The sequence below is a fragment of the Melozone crissalis genome, unplaced genomic scaffold, assembly GCF_028551555.1.
Source record: "Melozone crissalis strain CALT ecotype California unplaced genomic scaffold, PUWL_Pcris_2 ptg000042l_1, whole genome shotgun sequence".
In the NCBI taxonomy this organism is placed as follows: Eukaryota; Metazoa; Chordata; class Aves; order Passeriformes; family Passerellidae; genus Melozone; species Melozone crissalis.
This window is the reverse complement of record NW_026535820.1, coordinates 25,971,104-25,996,347: the sequence shown is the minus strand read 5'-3', so window position 1 is coordinate 25,996,347 and position 25,244 is coordinate 25,971,104. Positions and strand designations below refer to the sequence as shown.

General features: G+C 38.7%; 1 protein-coding gene across 1 annotated transcript; it reads left to right on the top strand.

Annotated features, from left to right (window-relative positions):
* The first annotated feature begins 12,513 nt into the window (after positions 1-12,513).
* Positions 12,514-19,436, top strand: DSEL (dermatan sulfate epimerase like). The gene has a single exon (XM_054284821.1). The coding sequence runs from the start codon at positions 13,033-13,035 to the stop codon at positions 16,681-16,683; it is 3,651 nt and encodes a 1,216-aa protein (XP_054140796.1). The 5' UTR covers positions 12,514-13,032; the 3' UTR covers positions 16,684-19,436.
* The last annotated feature ends 5,808 nt before the right edge of the window (positions 19,437-25,244 follow it).

The window sequence follows — 25,244 nt, the reverse complement described above, 5'->3', positions numbered from 1 at the left end:
GTTTCAATAATAGAATGAATTGGATTAATTTCTGTGTTAAATTAGATTGCTTCAAAGTTCACTACAAAACTGCAGTGTAGTTACTAAATGCTTACTAAGACAAAGCTCCAGCCATACCAAAGCTTTCACAAAGCTTTCCTGAAGTAGAAACAAGCTCCACTTCAGGAAAGCCATTGCAATTCACTTTTAAAGCATCATACATACTCTCTGCTTCTGCTCTTTAGTGGAATTTCAGAATAAAAAATACAGAAGTGCTCTTCAGAGAGCTGACTGGACAAGTCAGTGTAATGAACAACTTTCTGTCAATTATTAGAGGTTCAGATGCTTCCTCTTTCAGAAGAATATGCTATCTTACATTTCTTTTTCCCAGTGGTACTCAACTTGAAAAGCAGAGAAACTTGCCTATGAAGAAGGCTGATGGTTTAGCTTTTGGTTTGGTAGGTTGTTTTTGGTTTTTGCTTTTTTTTTTTAATTTCACATATCCTGAGAAAACTATTATTTACCCTTGCTCCTCAATTTCAGTCAAATATAATCCACAGGTAATGGAGATTTACAACCTACACACTTATGAACAAAAATGTCCTATATTTAAAGCAATCAAATGATAAATTTAACTGCATACAGCTTTGTATAAGTTATAACTGATTTTTACTCTAATCTCTGCTATAATTCAGCATTTTTATTAAAGAATTCTTTCCAACATCTTTATCTTCTATTTTTCCTGCCTTTTTCTCATATGGGTTATAGAGCTGTCACTGAAGGGTACTTAGCAAATCTCACAGCCCCAAATAAAGCTGTGTTTGAAAATAATAATGGTGATGGTCAGACAGTACATCACCACGATTTTATTTCTTTTTACTGCAGTCTCATGTTATTGTTAGGATGAAAACAAACTACTTTTATGGCAGGATATTTCTCTTACTTTTCCATTTTGAAAATAAATTTGCTGCAGCATGTCAAGAAAACCTTTAAAATATTGCACTGTGCATGACTGATGTACTGCATCATTTTACCAAATCTCTGATGCTACAGAAATCACACTGCTAGAGACTGGCTTGTATCTTTACACACATTTTGAATCTTTTATGTTTTTTTCTAAAAAGATGTTGTACATCTCAAATGGTAATATCACAAGATTGAAATTGACATTGATTTGCTTTGTGGTTAATGAGCAAGGAGTTCATTTAAGATCGGAGAAGTAGAAATTAAATTCTTCTTGATTTCAGATGTCAGATAGTGCCAGACTGGGAATCAGATATCTGATTAATCTCCATCTAAACCCACATATCTAAACCAGTAACCTATATCTCAACTTGTTACATAGGCTTCTTCAACAGATCAAAAGAGGTGTCTATTGTATACTGTTTAAATATTCTAAGATAGATGACTTAGGAAACATATCTGTCAGCACCTTTTCCTATTTACCTTTTTTGTTCCTTTTTTAGAGCAGGCCTTTGGACACAGAAAGAAATGTTAATACATCAAGGTTTGAGGAAAGCTTTCCAGTTTAAAACAAAAGCTAAATATGCTTTGAAATATTAAAATAGTTTAATGTTTGACATAATTAAATATGCAACTTTTGGTATTTTTTTTCTGACTGTGGTTCTATGCTTTATATTTTGAAGGTATGTCTTTCGATTTTTTGATATTTTCAGTAATCTGTGTTTGGATTTTGGAAATAATACATGTTTTTATTTAATTTGTCCTCTTTGATGTTCCCAGGCAACCTAATGTGCTGAAGCGTAAAAAAAAGGCTTATTCTGTGGCAGAACAAAGATAGAAAAACTGCTTGAAGAAGTTTGTGCTATTTTTTACTATATTTAAAGCACTCATGCTAATTTAACAGCAGAGTGAAACAGTTTATTCTCTTATTCATTAGGTTGCTAAGGAATCAGAGGTTAAGAGAAGGTAGGGCACCTTGCTCCTGACAAGTGAACTGCCAAGGACATGAGAAATATAAGTGCTAAGATGACTAGAAATTTGCTCAGTTATTGTCACAGTTTCACAAGATTTGATATGTTAACTCAAACATTTCGATCCCATCAATCAGTAATATCAATAAATCATTTACTTCTACAGAGAAATGCCAGGAAATTTTTGAACAATTCACAGTAATTTCTTTGTGACTCTAGGCAGTTGCAGTGCCTATCTGTCACAAGCCTGATGAGCTCTGGGCTGTGGTAGCTGGAACTTGGATAGTTTTCTGGGCATATTGCAAAACAATGTGGATTTGTGAGGAAGAAGGAAAGCTATAGAGGCATGCCATAGGTAATCCCACGTCTGTGGGAGAGGCATAGTTCAGCAGATGCAATTGAACTCGTCTTGGTTTTTGACACACCTTGTCTGTATGTTTGCTTGCTGCTCTTATGATTGTTAATATATTACAAATGATCTGAAGATAGATTTTTTGTGAACTAGAAAAGCAAAGGGGGAAAAATATTTGAAACTGAAGACTCCAGTTTTGTTGACAATTAGGTAGAAAAGAAATCTATCAACTGCCATGTTTTCTGGAAATGAAAAAATGCTGGAAATGTGCTGACTGCTGAATTTTTCTTTGAAGCGTTTGTAATGGCAAGTATCTCACATTAAATGGATGAATATTTTTTGTTCTTACATTTATTGCTTTTCAGTAGTGTTATTTAGAAAGCACTCAAGTGCATTTATCTTTCTGTAAATACTTCAGTCCTGTGAGTCAAAACAATACTGTTCACACATGCCAAGGATACCTATTGTATGTAGTATGAAAAAAAATTTTGTCAGTTGACATACCCCTCCGTATAGAAGTTTATCACTCCATAAAGCCCCCTAAACAAAAAAAAGTCTTTATGACACAAATGAATTTTTGAAGTTAGACTGCAGATTGTTATGGAAGCCCTCATAATGGTTACTAAGGGGGGATTCTGAATACGCCCAAGACAGACCAATGAATCACTGGTACTGTCAGGGCCAACTTCAGGCATTTGAAGTAGAGGCAGTTGCTTAGGCAATAAAACTGTTATGGACAAGAAAATATCCATAGTTTAATTATCTTCTTTCAGTAAATCTTTAATTGCTATACCTTCCTATAGCTATGCTACATGACTGGAAAGACATTAGGGTTGGCTAATATGAGATCAGTGTGTATGAGCTAGGAGTTACTGCTATGCAGAAGCAGGGCAGGAGAAAAGATGCAATAAGACTGACATGAAATTCTGTTGTCATATTTCAGCCCTACTTCTTCCCCCTGTGTCTTCTTTTACTGCCAGACTTGCCTCCCCCCACTCAGAAGTGCAAAAATTATTTTTTGTCATGTGTTACTGAGAGGACTTGAGCTGCTTCCTAAGCCAGTTATGGTGGCAGAAAAGAAAGCAATTAAATTGCCATTATTATTATAAGAAACCTATTTATATGACCTTTATAAATGTCCACTGTATTTTTCCACTTTTTTAGATGAATGAATGTCATAAAAAGAAAGTCTGATGTGATGAAAAATTCATATTTTAAGACCTCTGAATTTCTCTTGATAGTTCTTTTAGCATCAAATTTGACAATATCTTTTGAGAAGTACATCTGGTCTTAATTAAAGACTCCAATTACAGCTAATCCATCATATACTTTGAAAAACTTTTCCAGTCTTAATTACAAACACTGTTAATAATGTAAAACTCATATATCATTAAAGTTCAAGCTTCAGGTTTCAGCTATCTGATAATTTCATTCCTCTTTCTATTAATATATAAACCCTCCAGTGTGAGCTCTCTGTGTAGGGATCTATAGACTGATTAACTTGCATCCTAACTTTATCCTCCAAAATTTAAATAAGAGTCTTCTCTTTAATATGAGTCAGCTAAGAACCATCCACTGCCCTGAAGTAATATTCAGGCAAATTTTTGATGCATCAGCTTAGATCCCAGGAGGAACAGCCTCATTTACAGAGCATGTTATCTATTCCAGTTAGCTAGGCTTGTTAAAACTGGCTTGGGTACCTGTGTGCAGAGGTGCACAGTGTCATGTAGACATAATCGGTCTTTCTGGCAGCATTAACAAGTTTAAATATATATATATATATATATAAACAAAGGTACTTAGAATAACAGATGGAAATGATACATTAAAAGAAGCCTACAGGCCAAAATATATCAGCAGGAAAATGGCAATAAAAGTGGAAACTTCCTAAAATTTAGTGTTTTAATGGTCTTGGTGGAATTCAAAGGAATTTAATGCAAACCCTGTGTTCTGTGTTGTGAGAGTCACTGTGCTGTCTATAAGCCAGCCTAAGTCACTGGTATATCTACTGGCATATTGTTATGATGTTAATATTTTGGCACTGCTTTCCTGACATGACTCAAAGAAGCCCAGGGACAATCTACTTAACATTTAGCAAAACAAATGTTAAAATTGACTGGCGACTCTAAGAACCTGAGAATGTAACTTTTGCAATAACATAGAAAAGTATTTGCAACAATGAGCTCTTACTTCAAAGGTTTGACAGTATATATTATTGACATTTTTACATGTCAGACACTCAAATTTTTCATGTTCCCTTGGATGATTAAAAATATTTAGCATTCTAGACCTCTCCTCCTACAGAGAAAAACATCAGAATTAGGAGTGGAAGGATTCAACGAAGTTACAAAATTGTTTACCTTAAAGTAGTCTCCAAAGATGGGTTCTTTACTACTGTCTACCTTCAGATATATTATTTTCCATGCCGGCTGAACTAACCTGAGGGAGATGTTCTAGTTGAAAACTAGTAGTTATTTTGACAGGTAAAATTTTTGCAAAACCAGTCCCCTTACCTGGTTCATCATAGATACCTATTCCTTGGAAAAGGGGGAGATAGGAACAGTCAGCCAGGTATGACAAGAGTGGCAGATTATGTCAACAATGTTAAAATTCTTGTAGAAACACATTTTTTCCATTAAATACTACTTCATAGTAATTTTATTAAATTTCATAGGACTGTGTAAAGTAAGATATCCCACTGAAGTGGATGAATGTGGCTTTTATTGACATGAAATCACTTAGGATATTTAGGCAGAATAGGTTAAGTATAATTTGAATTCAGGGTGCTGTGCTGCACACTGAGATATCCCATTTTAACCTGAGATCTTGCCTGTTTCCCTGTGAAAATGACTGAACTAATACATGCTACTTTGTCTGACATTCCTTATAATATACTATGCTTTGTTCAAGTAAATACAGTGTTTAAATTCTTTGTGACGTAAATCATCTTAATATCTGTCTTAAATATTTTTAAGTTATAAAAAGCAAACCCAGGAGACACTATTAATCACTGCTGCCAACCTGAGCATACCCATATGGGTTGTAATCTGTAGCTTTCCTGTTTTCTAATGCTTCAAAAGCTGCTAAATATAAGCCTGTACCTTAGTATAATGAATAGAACTACAAAAAAATATGCTTAGTTAAGATTTGTAGTTGTACCTTTTAACTATAATGTATAATTTGGTATCTCCTTAATCATATAATTTGGAGACAATGGTGTAGATCATAAGAGCTTTTGTTTTTAGTCTTATGATTTAATTGCTGCCTCTGTAGTTTCTGCTTGTCCAGTAAGAACATTTTTCATATACATTCCTCATGGGCTGGACAATATATTTAAAAATGTATTTGGGCTAATTCTAATTCATGGTGGCTTGTGAGTAAGAATACTGTATTAATAACTGCTGCTGGGGAAAGGAGCCACAGTGATGGGGTACTGGGATTCAGGCCCAAATACAGAGCTTATAAATTCAGTGGAAAGGCATGCACATCATCAGTGGGGCTTATGTTAGGATTGCAAAACTACAGCTGAGACATCTCTGCTGAAATGAATGAAAAAAATAGGATTTGTTACCAGTACTTGTTACTTTAATACCAAAATCAACAGAGAGTTATGCCTCCATGTATTGATTCTTCACATGTCACCTCTACCTGCAGTCCAAGGGTAGAACCCTATTTACAGCAATATTATATAAACCTTATCTACCTCAGAAGATTCTAATGTTAAATGTTTCTCTGATCCAGATTGTAGCATACATTTGATCATGCATATGTCTGGTGAATGTACCACACTGAGGTTCAAAACTTAATGCCTGGTAAACTTTGTGTTTTTATGTTGGTTTGTTTCCTCGGATTTTCTTTGGCAGTGGAGAGTTAAATGCCAGGAACTTTATAGATTGTCAAGACACTGGGTCAATGAAAAGGAGGCTCTTTCCTCTTCCACTCTTTTGGGTTTTGTGTTATGATTTATTTACCTACATACTGTGCTTAATATGTCAATATGTAGCAGGTTGAAAAACACAATCAGCAAGCCTTGAATACTTAAATGCTTCCACAAATACAACATTTGTAGCATTAATCTTCTTTCTCTGCCTGTTGATGAGTTTTCATAGTGAAACATTTGCTTTGACATAGATCTGCACAGATATTATTCCAATGAATTTGATACCTTAAAAATTTGGCTTTGAGCTGCTCTGACCTACTGCTGAGAACCTTCTTGAGATCCCACCACTGTACACAGCATCATCGCTGATGCTTTTAAACCACTTCCACTGAAGATTGTTGGATTAAAATGCTAATAAAGTACAAATGGTCCCATTTGCTTCATAGGCATCATCTGAGGTACTCACAAATGGATTTAAAATTACCCCTGTTTGCAGCTGACATTTCTAAGGGGCAGCTTAGCATCCACTTAAGCTGGCCTAAATCTGCTGTCCCGTTGAGTCTGCAGCACCAATTCTGTAGCAAAGAGATTGCCTACTGCTCTGACACAAAGGGGCTGGCAGGAGCACACAGCTGGGACAGAGGAGGAGTGCAGCACCACAGCTCTTGGCAGCTGCTCCACCCTCCTCTCTGCTGACAGTGACATCAGACAATTTTCAGCTCTTCAGTCATACAGTGATGGAGAACTGCACTAACAAGAGTATTTGCAATATAGAAAAACATGTCACTGCCTTTTGTACTTTGTTTGCACATGGTAATTTTCAGTGTTAATAAAACCAGGATATTCTTTCCTGCCTTTTTGTGTTTTGTTGCTATTGCTTATATCTAGTTAACATTCCTAAATGCAAAAAAAATCTTAAATAAAATAGTGGTATAATACAAAAATAAAGAGTGTCACCACATGCTCTTTTCCATGTACTCTACTCTCCATTTTCCCTGAAACCACTTGGTGCCCAAAAGACAGTAACTTTGATATCAATTATTTATATACTTTATCCTTCACCCCCTTTATTTGTCACACATTCATCAGTAACATCAGATTTCTCCCTCCAAAACTAGTGGTCTCACAATGTGGAGTTTGTAATTTTTTCTGTCAGGTGGGGTTATACCAAGAGGAAAGGACCTGGATATTGCAAAAAAAGTTTCATAGTGAAGCAAGAGACACAATTTGGAGAAATGTTCTTTCCTCTGAGAATGTGGTATATATTTTGTTCCAGTACCTATTTATTATAAAACATGTGAGCTACTCATGGGTGGCAGAGGGTCTAACTTCTTCCCTCTAATACAATTCATTTATGTGTTCAAGTTTCTATCTGTGATTACATTATTGAAAGGTGACATGATTTCACAGGATTTCCCTTTTTGTTTGAAACAAAAGGATCCTGTTTGCTGAAACAGACAAGAGACTAGGTCATTTGAGAGTTAAGAGATTGTGGTTATCATCCTTAAAGGAGAAAAGTCCATTTCACCCATGTTTTCTTTGTGAAAGGTGAGTTCTTCTGACAATAGACTAATGCTTTAAACCGGCTCATCATCACCACTGCATTATTTTCCAAGATTTTTTCACTTGTCAGTTGTAAAAGAAGGAATTGTGCATGAGTGTTTTGAAAATTAACAGTGAATTAGGTCTTTGAGCAGATTTAGATTCAGAAAAGTCTATCTTTCCATCTATAGTAAGGTAGAGTAATGAAATAAGCACCAAGCCCTGTCAATATGGAAAGACTTCCAAGTGGTCAAGAATTCTCACCCAAAGTTGTGATGCCTCTTAAATAAAACCTCTACTTTAAACTTAGGAATCTATGTAGTGGTACTACTTGAGGAGTTAGACAGAAGTTTGAATAGTTCACCACCACTGGAACCTAATTATCTCAATCCAGATCCTTCCTAAATACCTGGCTCTTTTTGTGAATGTTGATTAATGTCTCATATTTGACAGCAGCACCTCATTCATGTATGAACTTCTGAATTATTATTCTATTTGACACTGGCAAGTATTTTGTTGCAGTCCAGCTGACTGTTCTACTCTTCACTTCCATCTGTTAGCACTTGGCCTGTACTCGAGGAAAATAGCACTACTAGCATTTTCAAGATCATTCAGATGGCTGATCTAGGTATCAGCACAGAATGCCATCCCTGGAGCAGCACACCACAACAATGACCCACGATTTCTTGCATTAAGAAATCGATGTGACAGTGAGGTCACTTTCCCATGACTCAAAACTTATTTCTCTGTTATGGTATCTTTTTCTTGCTGATAGCCTATAAACCTTTCTTTTCAGCTATTCATAGTTCTGAAGTATATTTGAAAATGTAATAATATAATGCAATTTGTTCCCAGATGGTCAGTGTCTCTACAAATAAAAATATAAATGGTAACTTTTAATAGTTACTTTCACAATTAACAGTTGTTCTGGAAGTGACTCTGTTTTAGTGACCACTCTTTAAACAGCGTTATGCAATTATTAGGTAAGGTGAAATGCCAATATAATTCAGACTCGTTTTGAGCAATAGAGTTGGCTACAAAGCAGAGTCACTATTTCTAATCATCTAAATCCAGCTCCTTTGAAGTTTGCTTTACTTAATTGTTTATCCTTGATACCAGTTGTATCCAAATTTTTGGCTTTGTTCTTGAGTAGTAGTATAGTTACTATGTGTCTCTGTTGACTATTGAAAACAACCAACAGGAAAAAAAAAAAAAAAAGAACACTAGTTTTACCACTACTGGGTTTTGGTTTTGTCTGAACTTGAGTTTTGTGGTGCTTTTTGGTTGAGTTTTTGTGTCTTTTTGGTTTTTTGGGGGTCTTTTTGATGGGTTGTATTCAAAGCAAAGTAGCTTGAAAATGACAGACACTAAGTAGCCTAAACCTTTTGAAAACACACATGGTTAAAGACACTCCTGGCTTTGAAACTTGTTTAGCAAAAAATAAGTCTGAACTATTTTGCCAGTGCATCTTTGTTAATGTGAAAAAGCTGCCACAGAAAAAGCAAAATGCCATACAAATGCCATCATTGCCTTATTTATTAGACCTTTTCTAAATGGTACCATTTGTGAATATATGGGGCAAGTCAGTAAATCATGTTCATGTTTTTCCACAAATATCACACTGCAGTTGAACACTGTATATATAATGATCTCTGCACAGGTCCCAGGGAGTGAGAAAAGCTCTTGGGAGAGTTTTACTCTTGCTTTTAACCTACCATAAGTCCTACACATACTCTGCTCATTCTGAATTGCCTGACACTTTATGGGAAAAGTCATTCTCTGGGACTTTAATATCTTCCAGAATGGGCCAGCCTTGGGAAAAAAATGTAATGGGTAAAATGAGAATAGAAGGAAAGACTTGGGAGGTTTTCATTTGTAGTGTATTCCACCCAGTTTCTACAGACTTAAAGGGGAATGTGGCCTCTATTGTTGCTTTACATTTCCTTTTGCTTTCCTCCTGGAATAACTTCCCTAGTAGCATAAAAGGCACAACTGTAAAAGATTCAAGGTCAGGGAATTATGTGCTGATCTTTGTTCATTATGCAAATTTCCTCTGATGGGAAGATATGATCCAGGCAATAATCAGTATTTTTCCCTTTTAAGCCAAGTCTATAGGGCACATCTGAGACATTAGGATGGTTCCAGGCACAGTTCATCACTAATGTAAATGTGCATAATTTAATAATTTAATCCTTCTGAGGTGCACTCCGTAGCACAAAGAAACAGAATCAGTATCCATAATGTATGGCCTTTATATATTCATATATTCATTTTAATATAGTAGCTTAAGCAATACTTAAATATGCAACAGCATTTCTAGGCATGGGGGCAAATAAAAAAAAAGAAGAATACAGGCCTTGGAAAAAGTTATGCTCATTGATTAAAATCTACATCCTTTGAAGTACAGGTTATAAACACAGTAAGTGGTAACACACCCAAAATCTCACAGCCTTTTGTTTCCTGCACTCGACTACAGAAGAACAGCTTGGTCACAGACATCAGGTCACGAAATCAGGCTCTGAAAGTCATCACCATCAACCAAAAGTGATTCCAACCCAGCAACGGTGCTACACATCTTGGATTTTGTGGGCAGACCACAGCACCAGGGGGGCAGGCCAACATTTTTTGCTGGCCCTTGAGTGCACCACTGACCGTGACCATCAAGCAGCAGAGGATTTCACTCCTCATGACGCCTTTCTATTTTACTTCAGAAGTCTTCAGCTGAAACTGAATGAGAACCATTTTAATGCATCGCATAAAAGGAAGAGCCAGCGCAGGAGCGCCGTTAATAAAGAAGTGTGACGGCCACAAACAGAAGCTGAAGGTGCGCATCCCCGCGATCCCTGAGACACGGGCACTGCTGGGGAGTTATTCCGCTCCCACAAAGTTGTCACCCATAGTAGCGGCGGCTCCTGACGCCCAGCCCTGCCCTGCCCAGCCGTGCCCTGCCCAGCCCTGCTCTGCCCAGCCCTGCTCTGCCCAGCCCTGCCGAGCTCGCCGGTGTCCGGGCCGCAGCGTCCCTGACAGTGCCCCGGCCGGGAGCTGTCCGGCCGGGCGGCGGCTGTCGGGCCACGGGGGTGACCCACCGCGGCAGCTTTTCTTTTCTTCACGAACCCCCTCGTACCTCCTCAGCTCCCCGCTCCCCGCACCGGGCCCCGCTGCACCGGGTCTCTCGCCTCACCCCAGCCCTGCGCCGCCGCCAGCCGCGGTCCCCCCGCTCCGGCTCTGTCCCCGGGCGCTCCCGCCGAGCCCGGCTCCGCTCCGCCGGCAGCCCAGGCGCGGTGCCATCCTCGGCCGGGAGCGGGGCTGGGCGCCGGGAGCAGCGGGGCAGCGCACGCAGCCGCGGGGAAGAGCCGCGGGGAGCCACGGCGGGACCGGCAGCCCGCCCGCCGCCGAGCTCGGCGCGGAGGATCGGCACATCCCCGTTCCGCCGGGGGCGGCTCTGCCAACCCCCCCGCCGCTTCTCCGCCTCCCTCCCACCCTCCTTGCCTGCCTCCTCCCTTCCCTCCCCGCCCCTCCGGAGCGACATCCCTGCGAGTTTGCCTGGCTGCCCGCGCCTGTCGCCGGGCGCTCGCCGCCGCATCTCCCTCTCCATCAACTCCTGGGAGCCGCCGGCGGAGGGCAGGGACCACAAGTTGCGGCCAGCCCGGGTGGAAAAGTAGCGGCAAGAGCGGAAGAGGCCGGAACCGAGCGCAGCCCGGCCCAGCCGAGCGGGGCCGGCACGGCGGCCGCCACCCGCAGCCCCCAGCCGGGGCCGCCCCCGCGCCCCGGGCCGACCGGCCGGGACAGAGCTTCGCAGCCCCGCGGGAGCCGGCGCGGTAAGAGGGGCTGGGCTCGGGGGCGGTGGCGCCGCGCTCCGCGCCGAAACTTGTGCAAGTTGTGCGGGCAGGGGCGCGGCGGCGGCGGGCGCCCTCTGGCGGGCGCGGTGCGGGCGGCGCGGCTCCCGCTCGGCGATCCCGGCTGCCGCGTTTCCTGCTTCCCGCCGCCCTTCCGCACGCCGAGCCGCTCCCGTGGTAAAAAACACCCGTGTGCTCTTGTTTTAATTCGTGATGAATTGAATTCCCGTGGCGTGCGTCAGATTTATTTCTGTGAGTAGCTCCTGGTAGCGTAACTGGAATTTATTCCATGAGACCTCATGTTCGCGCTGGAAATGGTGAAATAAAGTGAGCTTGAGTAGCCAATCTGAATTGCTCTTTTACCGAGGGTAAATTTTGTGGAACTTTGAAATGCTCCTTCTTTTATTTCTTGATTTCCTTAAAATTCCTTTATTTCCTTCATGTTTCCTCTAAACTTAGCAGCAGTTTGCTAACCAAAGTACTTTAAATATGTTCTGACATCTGCACAGCTTCAGAGAACTTTTGTTTCTGTTTCCACAGAAAGAACCTACATGTGAAGTGAAAGGAAACCTGAAACTGCTCTTCTTACAAGAAAGTATTGGCTTTCTGCTTCTTTCACATGTTTTCCTTTTGCATCATAATGGAAGGAGCAGGATTTTTTGAATCATCGAGGCCAAATTTGGGCATCACTAGCTGAAGAGAAGATTAAAAAATACTTGAAGATATGTCAGTATGACTCTTAATTCAGGTGCATCTTTCACAAACAGAGAGGAATAGTGGTTAAAATCACTGCAGTTTCATCGAAAGGATCTAATGGAGGATCTATGTTGATTTTTTTTTATTATTGTTTTCCTTCCTGTCCCTCCATGAATCCCAAAAGAGAAAGATGGAAAGAGTGTGTAAGGAAATTGAAAAAAGGCAACGATTGAAGACAGTAACTTCAATTTTGGAGTCTATTTTCCAAGTTTCCCTATTTTCCAATATTTCCCTATTTTATCGAATATAACACATTGGTTGGAATAAATTATATCATTCTGTGATCAGTGGAGTTTTCGTCTGCTCTAAAAGTGGAATTTGGTCCAATTGAAAGCTTTTTAAAAAAGCAAACATATTACTCCAGTTCCCTTTTTAGATCATGCTTTTCAAGTTAGCAAGAGATTGTGTTTCAGTCTGTTACTGTGCAGTCGATCTGTGCTTTATATGCATATCGTAGAGATTTTACTTTTTACCTGATTTTAGTGCTTATGCTTGTAGTGTTGTATTTGAGAAAAGTGTGAACAGACAAGGCACCTGAGATTTAATTTTTCAAGAGCCTTGTCATTTCAATGTTGTATCTCAGATTACAAGTAGTCTGAGCCTTTGTTGTAATGCACAGTATACAATAGGTCTTTTCTCATAAAAATATGCCTTAAGATACTATTTTTTTAACAAACTGGATGAAAGTTTGATATCTGAACACTGTTTTGTGAAGAAATGTATGTCTGGGGAAGAGGAGCTGCCTAATGGATCATGGCTCTGATGTTCACAGGGCATACTCTATTTCTAGCATTAATGGTGTTTGATGTCTTCACTTTTGAAGAATCTGTAAGCAATTACTCTGATTGGGTGACTTTCATAGAAAATGTAGATCAATATGAAAAACAGCAACTTGAAGGTCTTAGTGCTGAGCAGAAGCTGAAAAGAACAGTTCTTCATCCAAGCTTGTATTTCGACCCTCAGGATGTTCAGGCACTGAGGCAAAAGGCTCGTACAAGCCATTTGCATCTCTTCAGAGCCATCAGAAGTGCAGTGATGGTTATGCTGTCCAACCCTTTGTACTACCTACCTCCACCCAAGCACATTGATTTTGCGGCCAAGTGGAATGAGATTTATGGTAACAACCTGCCCCCTCTGGCATTCTACTGTTTGCTGTGCCCCGAAGATAAAGCTGCGTTTGATTTTGCCCTAGAGTATATGGATAGAATGGCTGGCTACAAAAACTGGCTGGTTGAGAATGCTCCTGGAGATGAAGTGCCACTCGGACACTCCCTGACAGGATTTGCCACTGCTTTTGACTTCTTGTACAATTCACTGGAAAATGAGAGAAGGCAAAAATACCTGGAGAAGATATGGTCCGTAAGCGAGGAGATGTATGAGTACTCCAAGGTTCGTTCCTGGGGAAAGCAGCTTCTCCATAATCACCAAGCAACCAATATGCTTGCTCTGCTTATTGGGGCTTTAGTTGCCGGAGTGGACAAAGGATCTCAGGCGAATATTTGGAAACACACTGTGGTTGATGTGATGGAGAAAACAATGTTTCTCCTCAATCATATTGTGGATGGGTCTCTGGATGAGGGAGTAGCTTATGGGAGTTACACAGCCAAGTCAGTAACACAGTATGTTTTCCTGGCCCAGCGCCACTTTGGCATTAACAACTTGGAGAATAACTGGCTAAAAATGCACTTTTGGTTTTACTATGCCACCCTACTGCCAGGCTTCCAGAGGACTGTGGGTGTTGCAGATTCTAATTACAACTGGTTTTATGGTCCTGAGAGCCAACTGGTTTTCTTGGATAAGTTCATCATGAAGAATGGAGCTGGTAACTGGCTGGCACAGCAAATTAGAAAACACAGACCCAAGGATGGGCCAATGGTGCCATCCACTGCACAGAGGTGGAGTACATTACATACAGAATTTATATGGTATGCTGCTGAAATCACTCCTCAGCCACCTCCTGACTATGGTACTGCTAAAATGCATGTGTTTCCCAACTGGGGAGTTGTTACTTACGGGGCTGGATTGCCAAACAGTCAGACAAACACTTTTGTATCCTTCAAGTCTGGGAAACTCGGTGGGCGTGCTGTTTATGATATTGTTCACTTTCAACCCTACAGATGGATTGATGGGTGGAGAAGTTTCAATCCGGGACATGAACATCCCGATCAGAATTCCTTCACTTTTGCTCCCAATGGACAGGTGTTTGTATCTGAGGCTCTGTATGGACCTAAACTCAGCCACCTGAACAATGTCTTGGTGTTTGCTCCATCTCCTACAAGCCAGTGCAACCAGCCTTGGGAAGGACAGCTTGGTGAGTGTGCCCAGTGGCTGAAGTGGATGGGTGACGAGGTTGGAGACTCAACTGGAGAAATTATAACAGCCTCCCAGGCTGGTGACATGATGTTTGTGAGTGGTGAGGCAGTATCTGCTTACACATCAGCAATGAAACTGAAAAGTGTGTATCGCGTTTTGCTGCTCTTAAACTCTCAGACCTTGTTGGTGGTTGACCATATCGAGAAGGAGGAAGACTCTCCTGTTAATTCAGTCAGTGCCTTTTTTCATAATCTTGACATTGATTTTAAATACATACCCTATAAGTTTAAGAGCAAGTACAATGGAGCTATGATGGATGTGTGGGATGCCCACTACAAGATGTTTTGGTTTGATCATCGTGGGAGTAGTCCTGTTGCTAGGATACAGGAGGCTGAACAAGCTGCTGAATTCAAAAAGCGATGGACTCAGTTTGTAAATGTTACCTTTCCAATGAAAAACACGCTTACAAGGATTGTTTACCTTTTCTATGGCCCATATGTCAATGTTTCTAACTGTAGACTCATGGATAATGCAAAATCTGGATTTCAGATTTCGCTCAGTGTCAACAACACTGAAAATACCATCTCTGTTGTGACTGAGTATCAGAATTTAAAGGCAAGGTTTGATTACTTGGGATTTGGTGGTTTTGCTAAAGTAGTTCATGGGAACAAAGTGACCAAGTTTGGTCTTGGTACTGAATCTGTGAAAAAAGATATAAAAAATAATAGGGTAGTTTTCCCATTTGGATTCAAAGTGAACATAATTGCAGGGTTAATTTTGGGTGCCAGTTTGGTCATACTGGCTTTTCAGTGGCGGTTTTACATATCCTTTGGCAAAATGTTGCGTTGGATCCTGATCCTGGTTGTTACACTGTGGCTTATTGAATTGGTGGATGTGTGGAGCATGTGTACTCAGCCCATCTGTGCAAAGTGGAGCACTGACGTGACAAGGATAGAACGTGATAAAGGCAATAAAGCCAAACAATTAGAAGGAAACCCTGTCGTTTTGCCAGATGTTATCATTACTTCACTTCCCACTTCTGGTGCAGAAATTTTAAAACAGCTGTTTTTCAACACCAGTGACTTTTTATACATCAGGATACCTACACCCTATCTTGAAATTCCTGAGACTGAATTTGAAATTGATTCCTTTGTAGATCCATGTGAATGGAAGGTTTCTGATGTCCAGAATGGTAATTTTCGTCTTATCCAAGGGTGGCTCCAGTCTCTAGTTCAAGACACAAAGTTGCATTTACAAAACATTCATTTGTATGAAGCTAGCAGAAGTAAAATTGCTCAGCATTCTGCATTAAGCAAAGACAAAAAGAAAAGGTCCAAAAAGAGAGAATCCCTGTTAGAGCAAAGAAGCAGGGCAAGAGGAAGTCAAGAAAAAGATGCTGAATATATTAGGGAACTGAGAAGACATCTTGTCTATTATCCTAATGCACGACCTGTGCTTAGTTTAATCAGTGGAAGCTGGACATTAAAGCTTCCCTTCTTTCAGGAAATCTTAGGACCATCAATGAGAGCTTTATATGTAGTGAGGGACCCACGGGCATGGGTCTATTCAATGCTGTACAAAAATAAGCCAAGCCTTTACTCCTTGAAAAATATTCCACAACGCTTGGCTGCGATGTTTAAAGGGGAGAATGGTAAAGAAAAATGTAGTTTAAATGAAGGCTATGCCTCTGAGTTTGAATCACTGAGAAAAGAAATTTCAAATTCTAACTCAAATGCTATTTCTGTGTTGTCTTATTTATGGCTAGCAAACACAGCAGCAGCGATGAGGATAAACAGGGACTTGCTGCCAACAAATTATCAGCTGGTCAAGTTTGAAGATATTGTGAGCTTTCCTCAGAAGACTGCTGAAAAAATTTTTGCCTTTCTTGGTATTCCTCTTCCTCCTGCTAGCTTAAACCAAATATTATTTGCCACCTCCACCAGTCTTTTCTATCTTCCCTATGAAGGGGAGATTTCACCGAGTAGCATTCATGCCTGGAAACAAAACATGCCCCATGAAGAGATTAGACAGATTGAAGATATCTGTTGTTCACTGATGGACCACTTAGGATACCCAAAGTTTATAGAATAAATGCTGCTGGTCAGCAGAAATTTGCACTAATGATCTCTGAGTCCCAATTTGTGGATAAATATTAGATAAGTTTGTTTATTCTTGTAAAATGTGTACAGTCTGCTACTTTCAGAGAGATTATTTTAAGAAAAATGTAACTGTTCTTGAAACTGTGGAAGGGGTTTTTTGTTTTGATTTTGTTTACTTTAAGAAGATATTGTAACTATTTTTGTGGCCTTTTGAAAAAAGCTGTGTGAACCTTTGCAGAAGCACCAGCTGGGGCCTCTATAGCTCAGGGGATTAGTAATAGAACAGAGAGCTTTTCACCTCCAGCTCACCAGTTTGACACCAGCCCATATGGTTAATTCCAGAAAGTATTTACCATCTGATGATTGTATATGATGGTTTATGTGAAATTATACTTGTCAAACTGGTCCTGTTCCCAATGGTCATTATTGGCCCCCTTGGACAAGTTTACTGATGCATTCTGTCAATGTCTCACTGGTCACTATGGTGGTACAAAATAAACATAAGCTGAGATTTAGGGCTGTTCAGCATTCCCTTAGTGGGAGGAAACATAACATTAAGTAAATCTAGTTTCTTATTTACAATTTGAGCAGACAGGTCCAGGACTGGAATGGACTCAGATATTAAAGCTCGTTCTAGGATATGATTCCTGCATGTCAGAAATGTGGTGCTTAAATTTGAGGTTGATGTTTCACAAAAGACAAATATTAATTTTTCCGTTCCTGACAATGTAGTACCCTTTGTGAGCCTGAAGTGAATTATATGGAGGAAAAAAAATTGGGATGAAATCCAAGAAACTAGCAAGATCCCTTAAATGTGCGGTTAAATTTGTGTAGTTTTAACCTGCCTCAACCTAATTTTGAATGTTGTTAACATATTGACTTCTTGAACTCTTTTTTTCTATACCTCTTGTCTTAGAGGTTCTGCAAGGATATTCTCTTTTTGAGTGAGACTCTTCCATCCTTTGTTGTGACACATTTCTCTGCTGATTTTTGTGCATAATTACCCTGGGACCAGTGCAGCTACATGATGCCATTGGCAATGGCCTATTGTTGATGTCTGCATAAAATGCAATCTGAGATTTAGAGGACCTCAAATAAATCTCTAGCCCTGTGTTGCTGTGGGATGTTTTGCTTGTCTGTATAATGAATTTCTGAAGGACAGCCATTGCTAACCTCAGGTCTTCGATCAGAGAGGGGAGAGATCTGAAAATCACCTGACCCTCAGCCGCCTCACATTTGAGTGATGTTTCCCTGCAGCAAACTATTTCCAAAGTTATCTGATAGTGTTTCTTTAACATGATGCTGTGTATGATATTTGTTTGAAAACAGATAGGCCTGATAGGATAGTTGCATCTTTGTCACAGCTTATTCTTTTCTTGAATCACATTCTTTGTTTGCACATGCCCATTAAGAAAAAAATTCTCATTTGCCAATTTAACTTGCTCAGCATTCTCTGGAAATGCATGCATATTGTAAATGTCTGCAGATGTGTGTATCAGATCACAAAGAGACCTATTTCCTTGACCATCTGTTTTTTATTATAAGTGGAATTGTGTTGAAATATGCTTCAATTGGTTTGTGGGAGCTGGAATCAGAGCTTATTATATTAAAAATATGTGTGTAATTGTTATTTATTTGGGTGGTAAGCGTTGGGCAATGTCAAAAGTGCAGTGAGTTCTTCATAGGGATTACAGATACATTTGCTGAATTTTAATATAAAGGAGTTCTTTTTTCTTCCAATGTTACCATTATGTCCCTGTCCTACCCAGCTGTTTTGTCCCTCCCATAAGTACATTTCATGTCCTTGAGATATCTCATTGCAACCTAGATAAAAGTACCTCTTTCACAGACAGTCATTAGTATGGCAAAATAGGCTTCTACCGTGATAAAGCTATTGATAATTTGTGGTCTTACTCACAGTAAATTACCTGTCATTTACTAGCAGTAGCTGTATTTTCCCCTTCAAGCCTGTATTTCACCTTTGGCTTGGTGGAGTGCCATGTTAAAAGAAATATTAAACAAGTTAATATGCATTGACATTTTAGTGAAACTTTTGTTTCCAACTATCATCCTCTCAAATTGCCTTCTCTCTGCAGCCATTTTTGATTGTATGTTAAAAGAAAGTATTGATGTCTGTACAGTTTGTACTTGACAGAATAAATTTCAGCATTTACTTTCTATTTCCAAGATTTACAGTCTAGAATCAGAACAAATAAAAAGGCATTTCTCTGTCAGAAGTTTTAGGGCAGCTGAAGGTAAGATTTGTGGTCATACAGAGTGGTTCTCTAAAGTTCTCTTCTGTTACTGGTGTTCAAAAGAAGAATGGTCACTACACAGACACAAACACTGACCTCCCCTTGCTCCATACAGTAATGTTTAAAACTGTCAATTAACTTTGAGAATTGTTTGAACTTTTTGAAAAGAATATCTGTTTAGGTGCATTGTGTTGAAAAGTGTTCTGACACTTTCATAAATACACTAATGAAAACTTAGTCTCACTACTTCTTTTCTTTCTTTCTCTCCCTCTATTAAATGTTGATAATTATTTGTACTGTATTGTAGTTTGAATTGTCCAGTTATGACACAGCTAAGATTCTAATGTATTTTTAAAAAGGCAGTTTTTATTTAAATTCTTGCCTCTAAATCATATTTGGAAGCATAAGAAAAGTAAATACCAAGGAAAACATTTCAGTTATTTACTTTGTAAGTAAGTGACATTGGCCTTGGGGAGATGCACATGGGTCTTGGCATCAAACAGGTTAAATCTGTAGTCTCTGAGCACATCTAAATGCCTCTAGTGCTCCCAGCAGGCTTTTTCCAAGAGCAGTGTCTGTGGAGCTGATGGTCAGTATCATGGGCAGGCTGGTTCCTTCACCCTTTTTGTGTGCAGCTGGCATTCAGTCCTCATCAGATTTCTGCTTGAACTTGTCAGATCCAGAGTTTAATTTCTGCACAAGATCCTCAGTTATGTAAAATATATGGCACAACTCATTTGACAGTGTAATACTATTCTGTTAGTGCTAGAATGCAATTCAAATACAAATTGCTTTTCAGATTTTATAAAGTTATTGTTAACTGATTTGTAAAGCTTCAGTTATGGATCAGAATTTTTTTGAAACTGTAAAAATGGTTTCATTTGCCGTTGAAACAATATGGAATAATTAGTAGCAAACTCCTATCCATCCTACAGTCAATTACTACCATTAAAGACACTATTTATTTCGTGAATGTAAACATATATTAACTGGAACATAATGCTGCATTTCCTGAAAATATTTGAAGTGCACAGTTCAAGATAAAGGAGGAAAACATGTTATCAATATTTCTGCAAGTTGCAAAAATGATCCCGTTTGCAAGTGGCCCATATGTTGGGTTCCATATGCTAGAATATTTTGTAATTAGAAGCTGTGATACTTGTTTAGGTGACTTAGTAATTTATAAAAATTATTTCTTTTTATTTACATACAAATTTTCTTCAAGAGGATAAGTACTGGATCCTTACAGTTCTATGGTCAGGGCATAAGCTTTCATTTCTTCTGTACACCTTTATTAGATTTTGTTCAGACTAAAACCTGATTTGCTTAAATCTCATGAGGAATGGGCTGTTTTCCAAGTGAAGAGTCTTTCTGGAGACTTACTGTCTCAAATACCATATCTCAGTGTGCAATACAGACCATGAATTATGGATCAAATCTGTAAATTGTGAGCTGTTCAGAATTGGACCATAAGTGGCATGATGCCTTGGTGACCTCAGTGAATGTTGTGCCCTTGCTTTCAACAGGAACAAAATACTGTCATCTGCTGTCAAAAATTTATTATCAACTAGTTAGCCTGAATATTCCAGAACAGAAGAAATGGCAGGAAATAAATACTGTAAGTGATCATTCAAGATGATTCTTCTTGATATTTAGTGGCAAAAGGAAGGGTATTCTAATAATTTAAAAAATATAAATTGCACTGTAAGTCTAATCAAAGGCTGTAGGCTTCCTGATAAATTTACAAGCCCATAAAAGGAGGTATAGAAACAAACATATATTCAAAGTAATCTACAAAGCACAATTTTCAAATGTCAGGACTCTGATTTTCTTTAGTGAGGAAACATTTGCTGGTGTGTGATCAACACTATTCTCATAAGGGATGTGAACGGATAATCTCATGCTGTCTCTGAAAATACTTAATAATGGGAAAGTGCTGTTTCATGTGGCTGAAATGATGCTGTTTCAAATTAAACTATACATCTTTTGAGCAGGCAATGTGCTGAGAGTTATTTGTGATGGAGGAGAACAAAGACAGTCTGATCTCATTCACACAGAATAATTTCTGAAAGCTTAATTTATGGTGGTATAAATTCAACACTTTGTTTACTGCCTTTACTGAGAAAGGTATTGTGGAGTTTTAAGAACATGACCTGAATTAATCTATGTCACATTAGGTAATTTAACTTTCACATCTAAATAAGGAGTCTTGTCACCCTAGAATCAATGGAAAATGAGTGTTGCCCTCAAAGGTAAATCAGACATTGCTGCTATCTTTTTAAATACTCAAAAGCCAGGATTGGTGAAACCCTTAATTTAGATGCCCAGTGACAGGCCTCAGATGAAGTAGGATGAATTTGGATTTAATGTGTATGATCTTACATTTAAGTAGATATCTGTGTCTGAGCAATTCCAGTGTATACACTGTCCTAACAAAATTTTCTGAAACATCCTGCATAAAATAAAACTATTGTTAGTAAAACAATGTGCTTGTGTTGTCCTCTTTCTTTGTTGATATTATTTTGCCACTTCACATCTCACAAAACTTCGTGATGCGGTCCAGTGTACATATTTCAAATTTTAAAATCCTGCTATTCTTGTCTGGAATATGAAAACCATTGTTACCTTTCAGAAAGTATTGGTAGCCAGACCTGATTCTGTCTGCCTCTGAAAGCACAGTAAATACATTTGGTATTAAGTGAAAGACCACAAAATAGCTGTATTCCTAGAATAGAAAAGGTGATTTCTCACCCAGATTTTTGGGAACTAGACAGCTGGTACAATCTGTAAATTTGAAGTCTCTTGCTCTATAAATACTGCTTAAAAACTGTATTTAGAGTAGTCCTCTTCTAGTTCCTGAGCTATACACAGGAGATTTTTCAGAGACGGATATTTGGCCTAGAAACCATTCTTAAATGTAAGGAGGCAAGCAAGTTGCAGCAGCCGTGGATGTCCCTGTGTGTTTATGTTTGTTTTTAAAGACACATAAGTTGAATAAATGAAGCCCTATGGATATCTTTTGCTTTATGTGGGCTGGCACAGGCAGCATCTGTGAGATCCAGAGGCACAGGTAGTTCAGCCTCCTTATTGCTGCAAAGACCTGTAGCCCATGGGAGGTGCAGCTGAGCTGCATCTAGTGTTCTGCAGCTCAGTTTTGCAGATTTAGCTTCATTTTTTGTTCATTTAAGTTTGCAGTTTGTGTTTGGCAACTTTCAGGAACAAGAACCTGATCCTATTTTTCCCATGAAATTTAGCTTTTGGTTATAAAGAAAAGGTTTGTGTGTTTTTCAGTCTTTTTCACATGGTATTTTAACTGTGAAGCAGGTAATTTTTTTTGTTTGTTTTGGAGTTGGGTTCTTGGTTTTTTTCTTTGTTTTTTTGTTTGTTTGTTTGTTTTGTTTTGGGTTTTTTGTTTGTTTTGTTTGGTTTGGTTGTTTTTTGGTGGTTTTTTTTGTTGTTTCTGCAGGGTGTTAGCCCAGTGCCTTCTCTGAATGATTTTGAAGTGAGTAGTGTGTGCTTATGCTTTGTAGCTCATCCTAGGTCATGTCACTACTTGTACAAGTATTTTTTTTTGACCTTCTGAATCTTGACCCCAACCTTGGCTTTTAAGAAAATTATGTGGAAAAGGCCTGTTATGATAGGAACAAAAAGGTGTTTTCTAAAAAAAAAAAGGTTGCTGTTTATTGCAAATTCTTTAACAATATTTGTCTCCAGCTATTTTCTGAAAGGTTGTTCAAAGTGAACATATGCTGTGTACAAAGCTGAGAGAAAACTAATACCAGAAGTATGATAAAAAGCAGGCTGTCAGAGATAATAAATGCACACTTGTATCTGTGAAAGCCATTAATATTTTCACTCTTAATTGATTTTCTAAGAGACTAGTTGCTTGTACTTTCTTTGCTTTTTTTTAAATTTTATTTTTAACCTTTTTCTGCTTCCGTTCTATATCTTGCCTAGAAATAGACTTTTTTCTATGTTTTCTGGATTTTAGTTTGAAATTTTGATTTTGGATTTTCTTGAACTTTTTGTTGTGTTTCAGGATCTTCAAGTTTGTTCTCTTTATAAATTGCATCCTGCAGCTGCCACTTGATTTGAAGAAACATAATCTCAAGGGTAGTGGGGAATATAGGTACACAGAAATCAACTGAGAAACAGATGAAACAAAATGTTGCATTGCTGAAGAGAACAGGCTTCACAATGTGTGTTGGAGTATTTAGATCTTAATGAGCTAACAAATCATAGCCTGAATAATAAACTTTATTATTCACTTTAACTGATCAGCTGAATATTATGTTTCAAATGACCATATGAGTAACTGGGTACCATATGAGACTGATGGAAGGTGAAGTTAAAAGGAAATTTTGCTTGTATATATATATATATATATATATATATATATATATTTTTTTTTTTTTTTTTCTTCAAAACAGTGCTATTCTTTTGTGTTCCCAAGATGTGTTCATTTGCAACAAAATAGCTATTAACCAATGCAGCTCTACAACAAAATTGTTGATACCAGAGGATGCTGTTCAATGATAGGAGACAGCTTTGCCTGCTGGGTATAGATTCAATACTGATGGTTTCTCAACTGCCAGCATCCTTTGGTGACACATTTGAAAGAAAAGTTTACTTCTGTAGAAATGAATTGTTTCATGTTAAAAAATGGACCACATTGTTGCTGATAAAAATGAGGTGACATGAGAAACTGCATATTACAGACAGAATATGTTCAGTTAGTCATGATTAGACCAGTCACATAATAATCAGATCTTTAAAAATATGGATGTAGCTCTGATCTATTCCTCAGCCTAATTACTAACCTTCATGACCCTCTTATTTTCAGGCCAGGCTAAGTTGAATTTCCTTCTATTTGGTGAAATAAAAGAGCAAGCCTACATGAAGATGCCCTGGCTTTGTTGATATGCTAGGGTTTTTTGAAGTTTCTGTCACTTGATGTAAGTCTGTATCTCTCAATCACTCTGGGGTACATTTGCAAATCCTATGTCATGAATGATTCTGTTGATTTCAGCATGCAGAATTTACCTATTTGTATTCTGTCCTTTTCTGACAACAGCCATGTCTTAGTACCCTTAACACATGAAGTGAATAGAATGATTAGTAAAGAGCCAGGCTAGACAGTAAACAAAGATTTCTGGGTTTCACAGTTCACATCTTGTTGTGAGTGTTTGCCAGCAATCTGCTTCATCTGCATTAAGCTCAGCTGGCTCTGCATAGCAACAGACCCATAGCACCCTTTGAAGAATTTCCCTTGAGAAATGTATAAGTTAAAGGTATAGTTTAAAACAGCTAAATGTGTTTATCATTCCTTTAGGGCCTCTTAAGTTAATGTAGGTGAAGTTTTCTTTCTGATTTAAAGGTGCAAGGAAAATGAAAGGAAAAAGAATAACATTTCCTTTAAGGTTAATAAAGTTATAATTTCTTTAAAAAATATTCAGATGTTATTAAAGAGTAGAAAAAAATCTATAGGGTCAATTTGGCAAAACTGCTATTAGTTGAGTTGATTAATTATTCCTCTTTATGCTCTATAGTGTATCCTGCCAGGCAGATACACGTATGACCAATTTGTATTTGTTGCATTTCTGAAGCTAGAATCAGCTAGATACACAAATGACTTCTAACTGACTTTTAACTATTGCTTGTTATTTGAGGCAAGCTAGTGAATCCCAGCTCCAACCCAATCCCACCTCCAACCTCCTTTGAAATAGTTGTAGAGAATGATAAGGTTGCCCCTCAGCCTTCTCTTCTCCAGGCTACACACCCCCAGCTCCCTCAGTCACTCTTCATCAGATTTGCATTCCAGACTTCCCAGCTTCATTGCTCTTCTTTGGATGCACTTCAGCACCTCAGTGCCTTTCTTGAAGTGGGGGACTTCTCAGCCTTTTGTCTGAAATCTAGTATTGCCTAGTGTAATGTGTATATTTGTGCACGCATATCATCCGGTTCCTAAAATCCTGCTAATTTGGGGAAAGAGTCAAAATGCTGGAAAGCAAGCGATGTCTGTATGGTGTTGAAGTAGGTCTTCACAGAAAATGTATGCAGTCAAGTGCAGAGAGATTTGAAGGTGATGAAGGCTCTCAGCAAATACACTAAATTTGTTCTGAATTCAGAGCTTAAAACAGGCTCTGACATTTGAAGCTTACTGGGAGGTGTTTGGGTTGTGGCTCACTTTCCTTGCAAATCAAGAACTTATATTTTCTTAGTGGGGCATTTTAGCTGAAAGTTTTCTGAGATTGACCATATATGTTAATCTTCTTTTTCATAATGTGTAGTTTCCCTA

Excerpts from the sequence above, each read along its gene's own strand:
- DSEL (XM_054284821.1), top strand. The coding sequence starts at position 13,033 with ATGGCTCTGATGTTCACAGGGCATACTCTATTTCTAGCATTAATGGTG.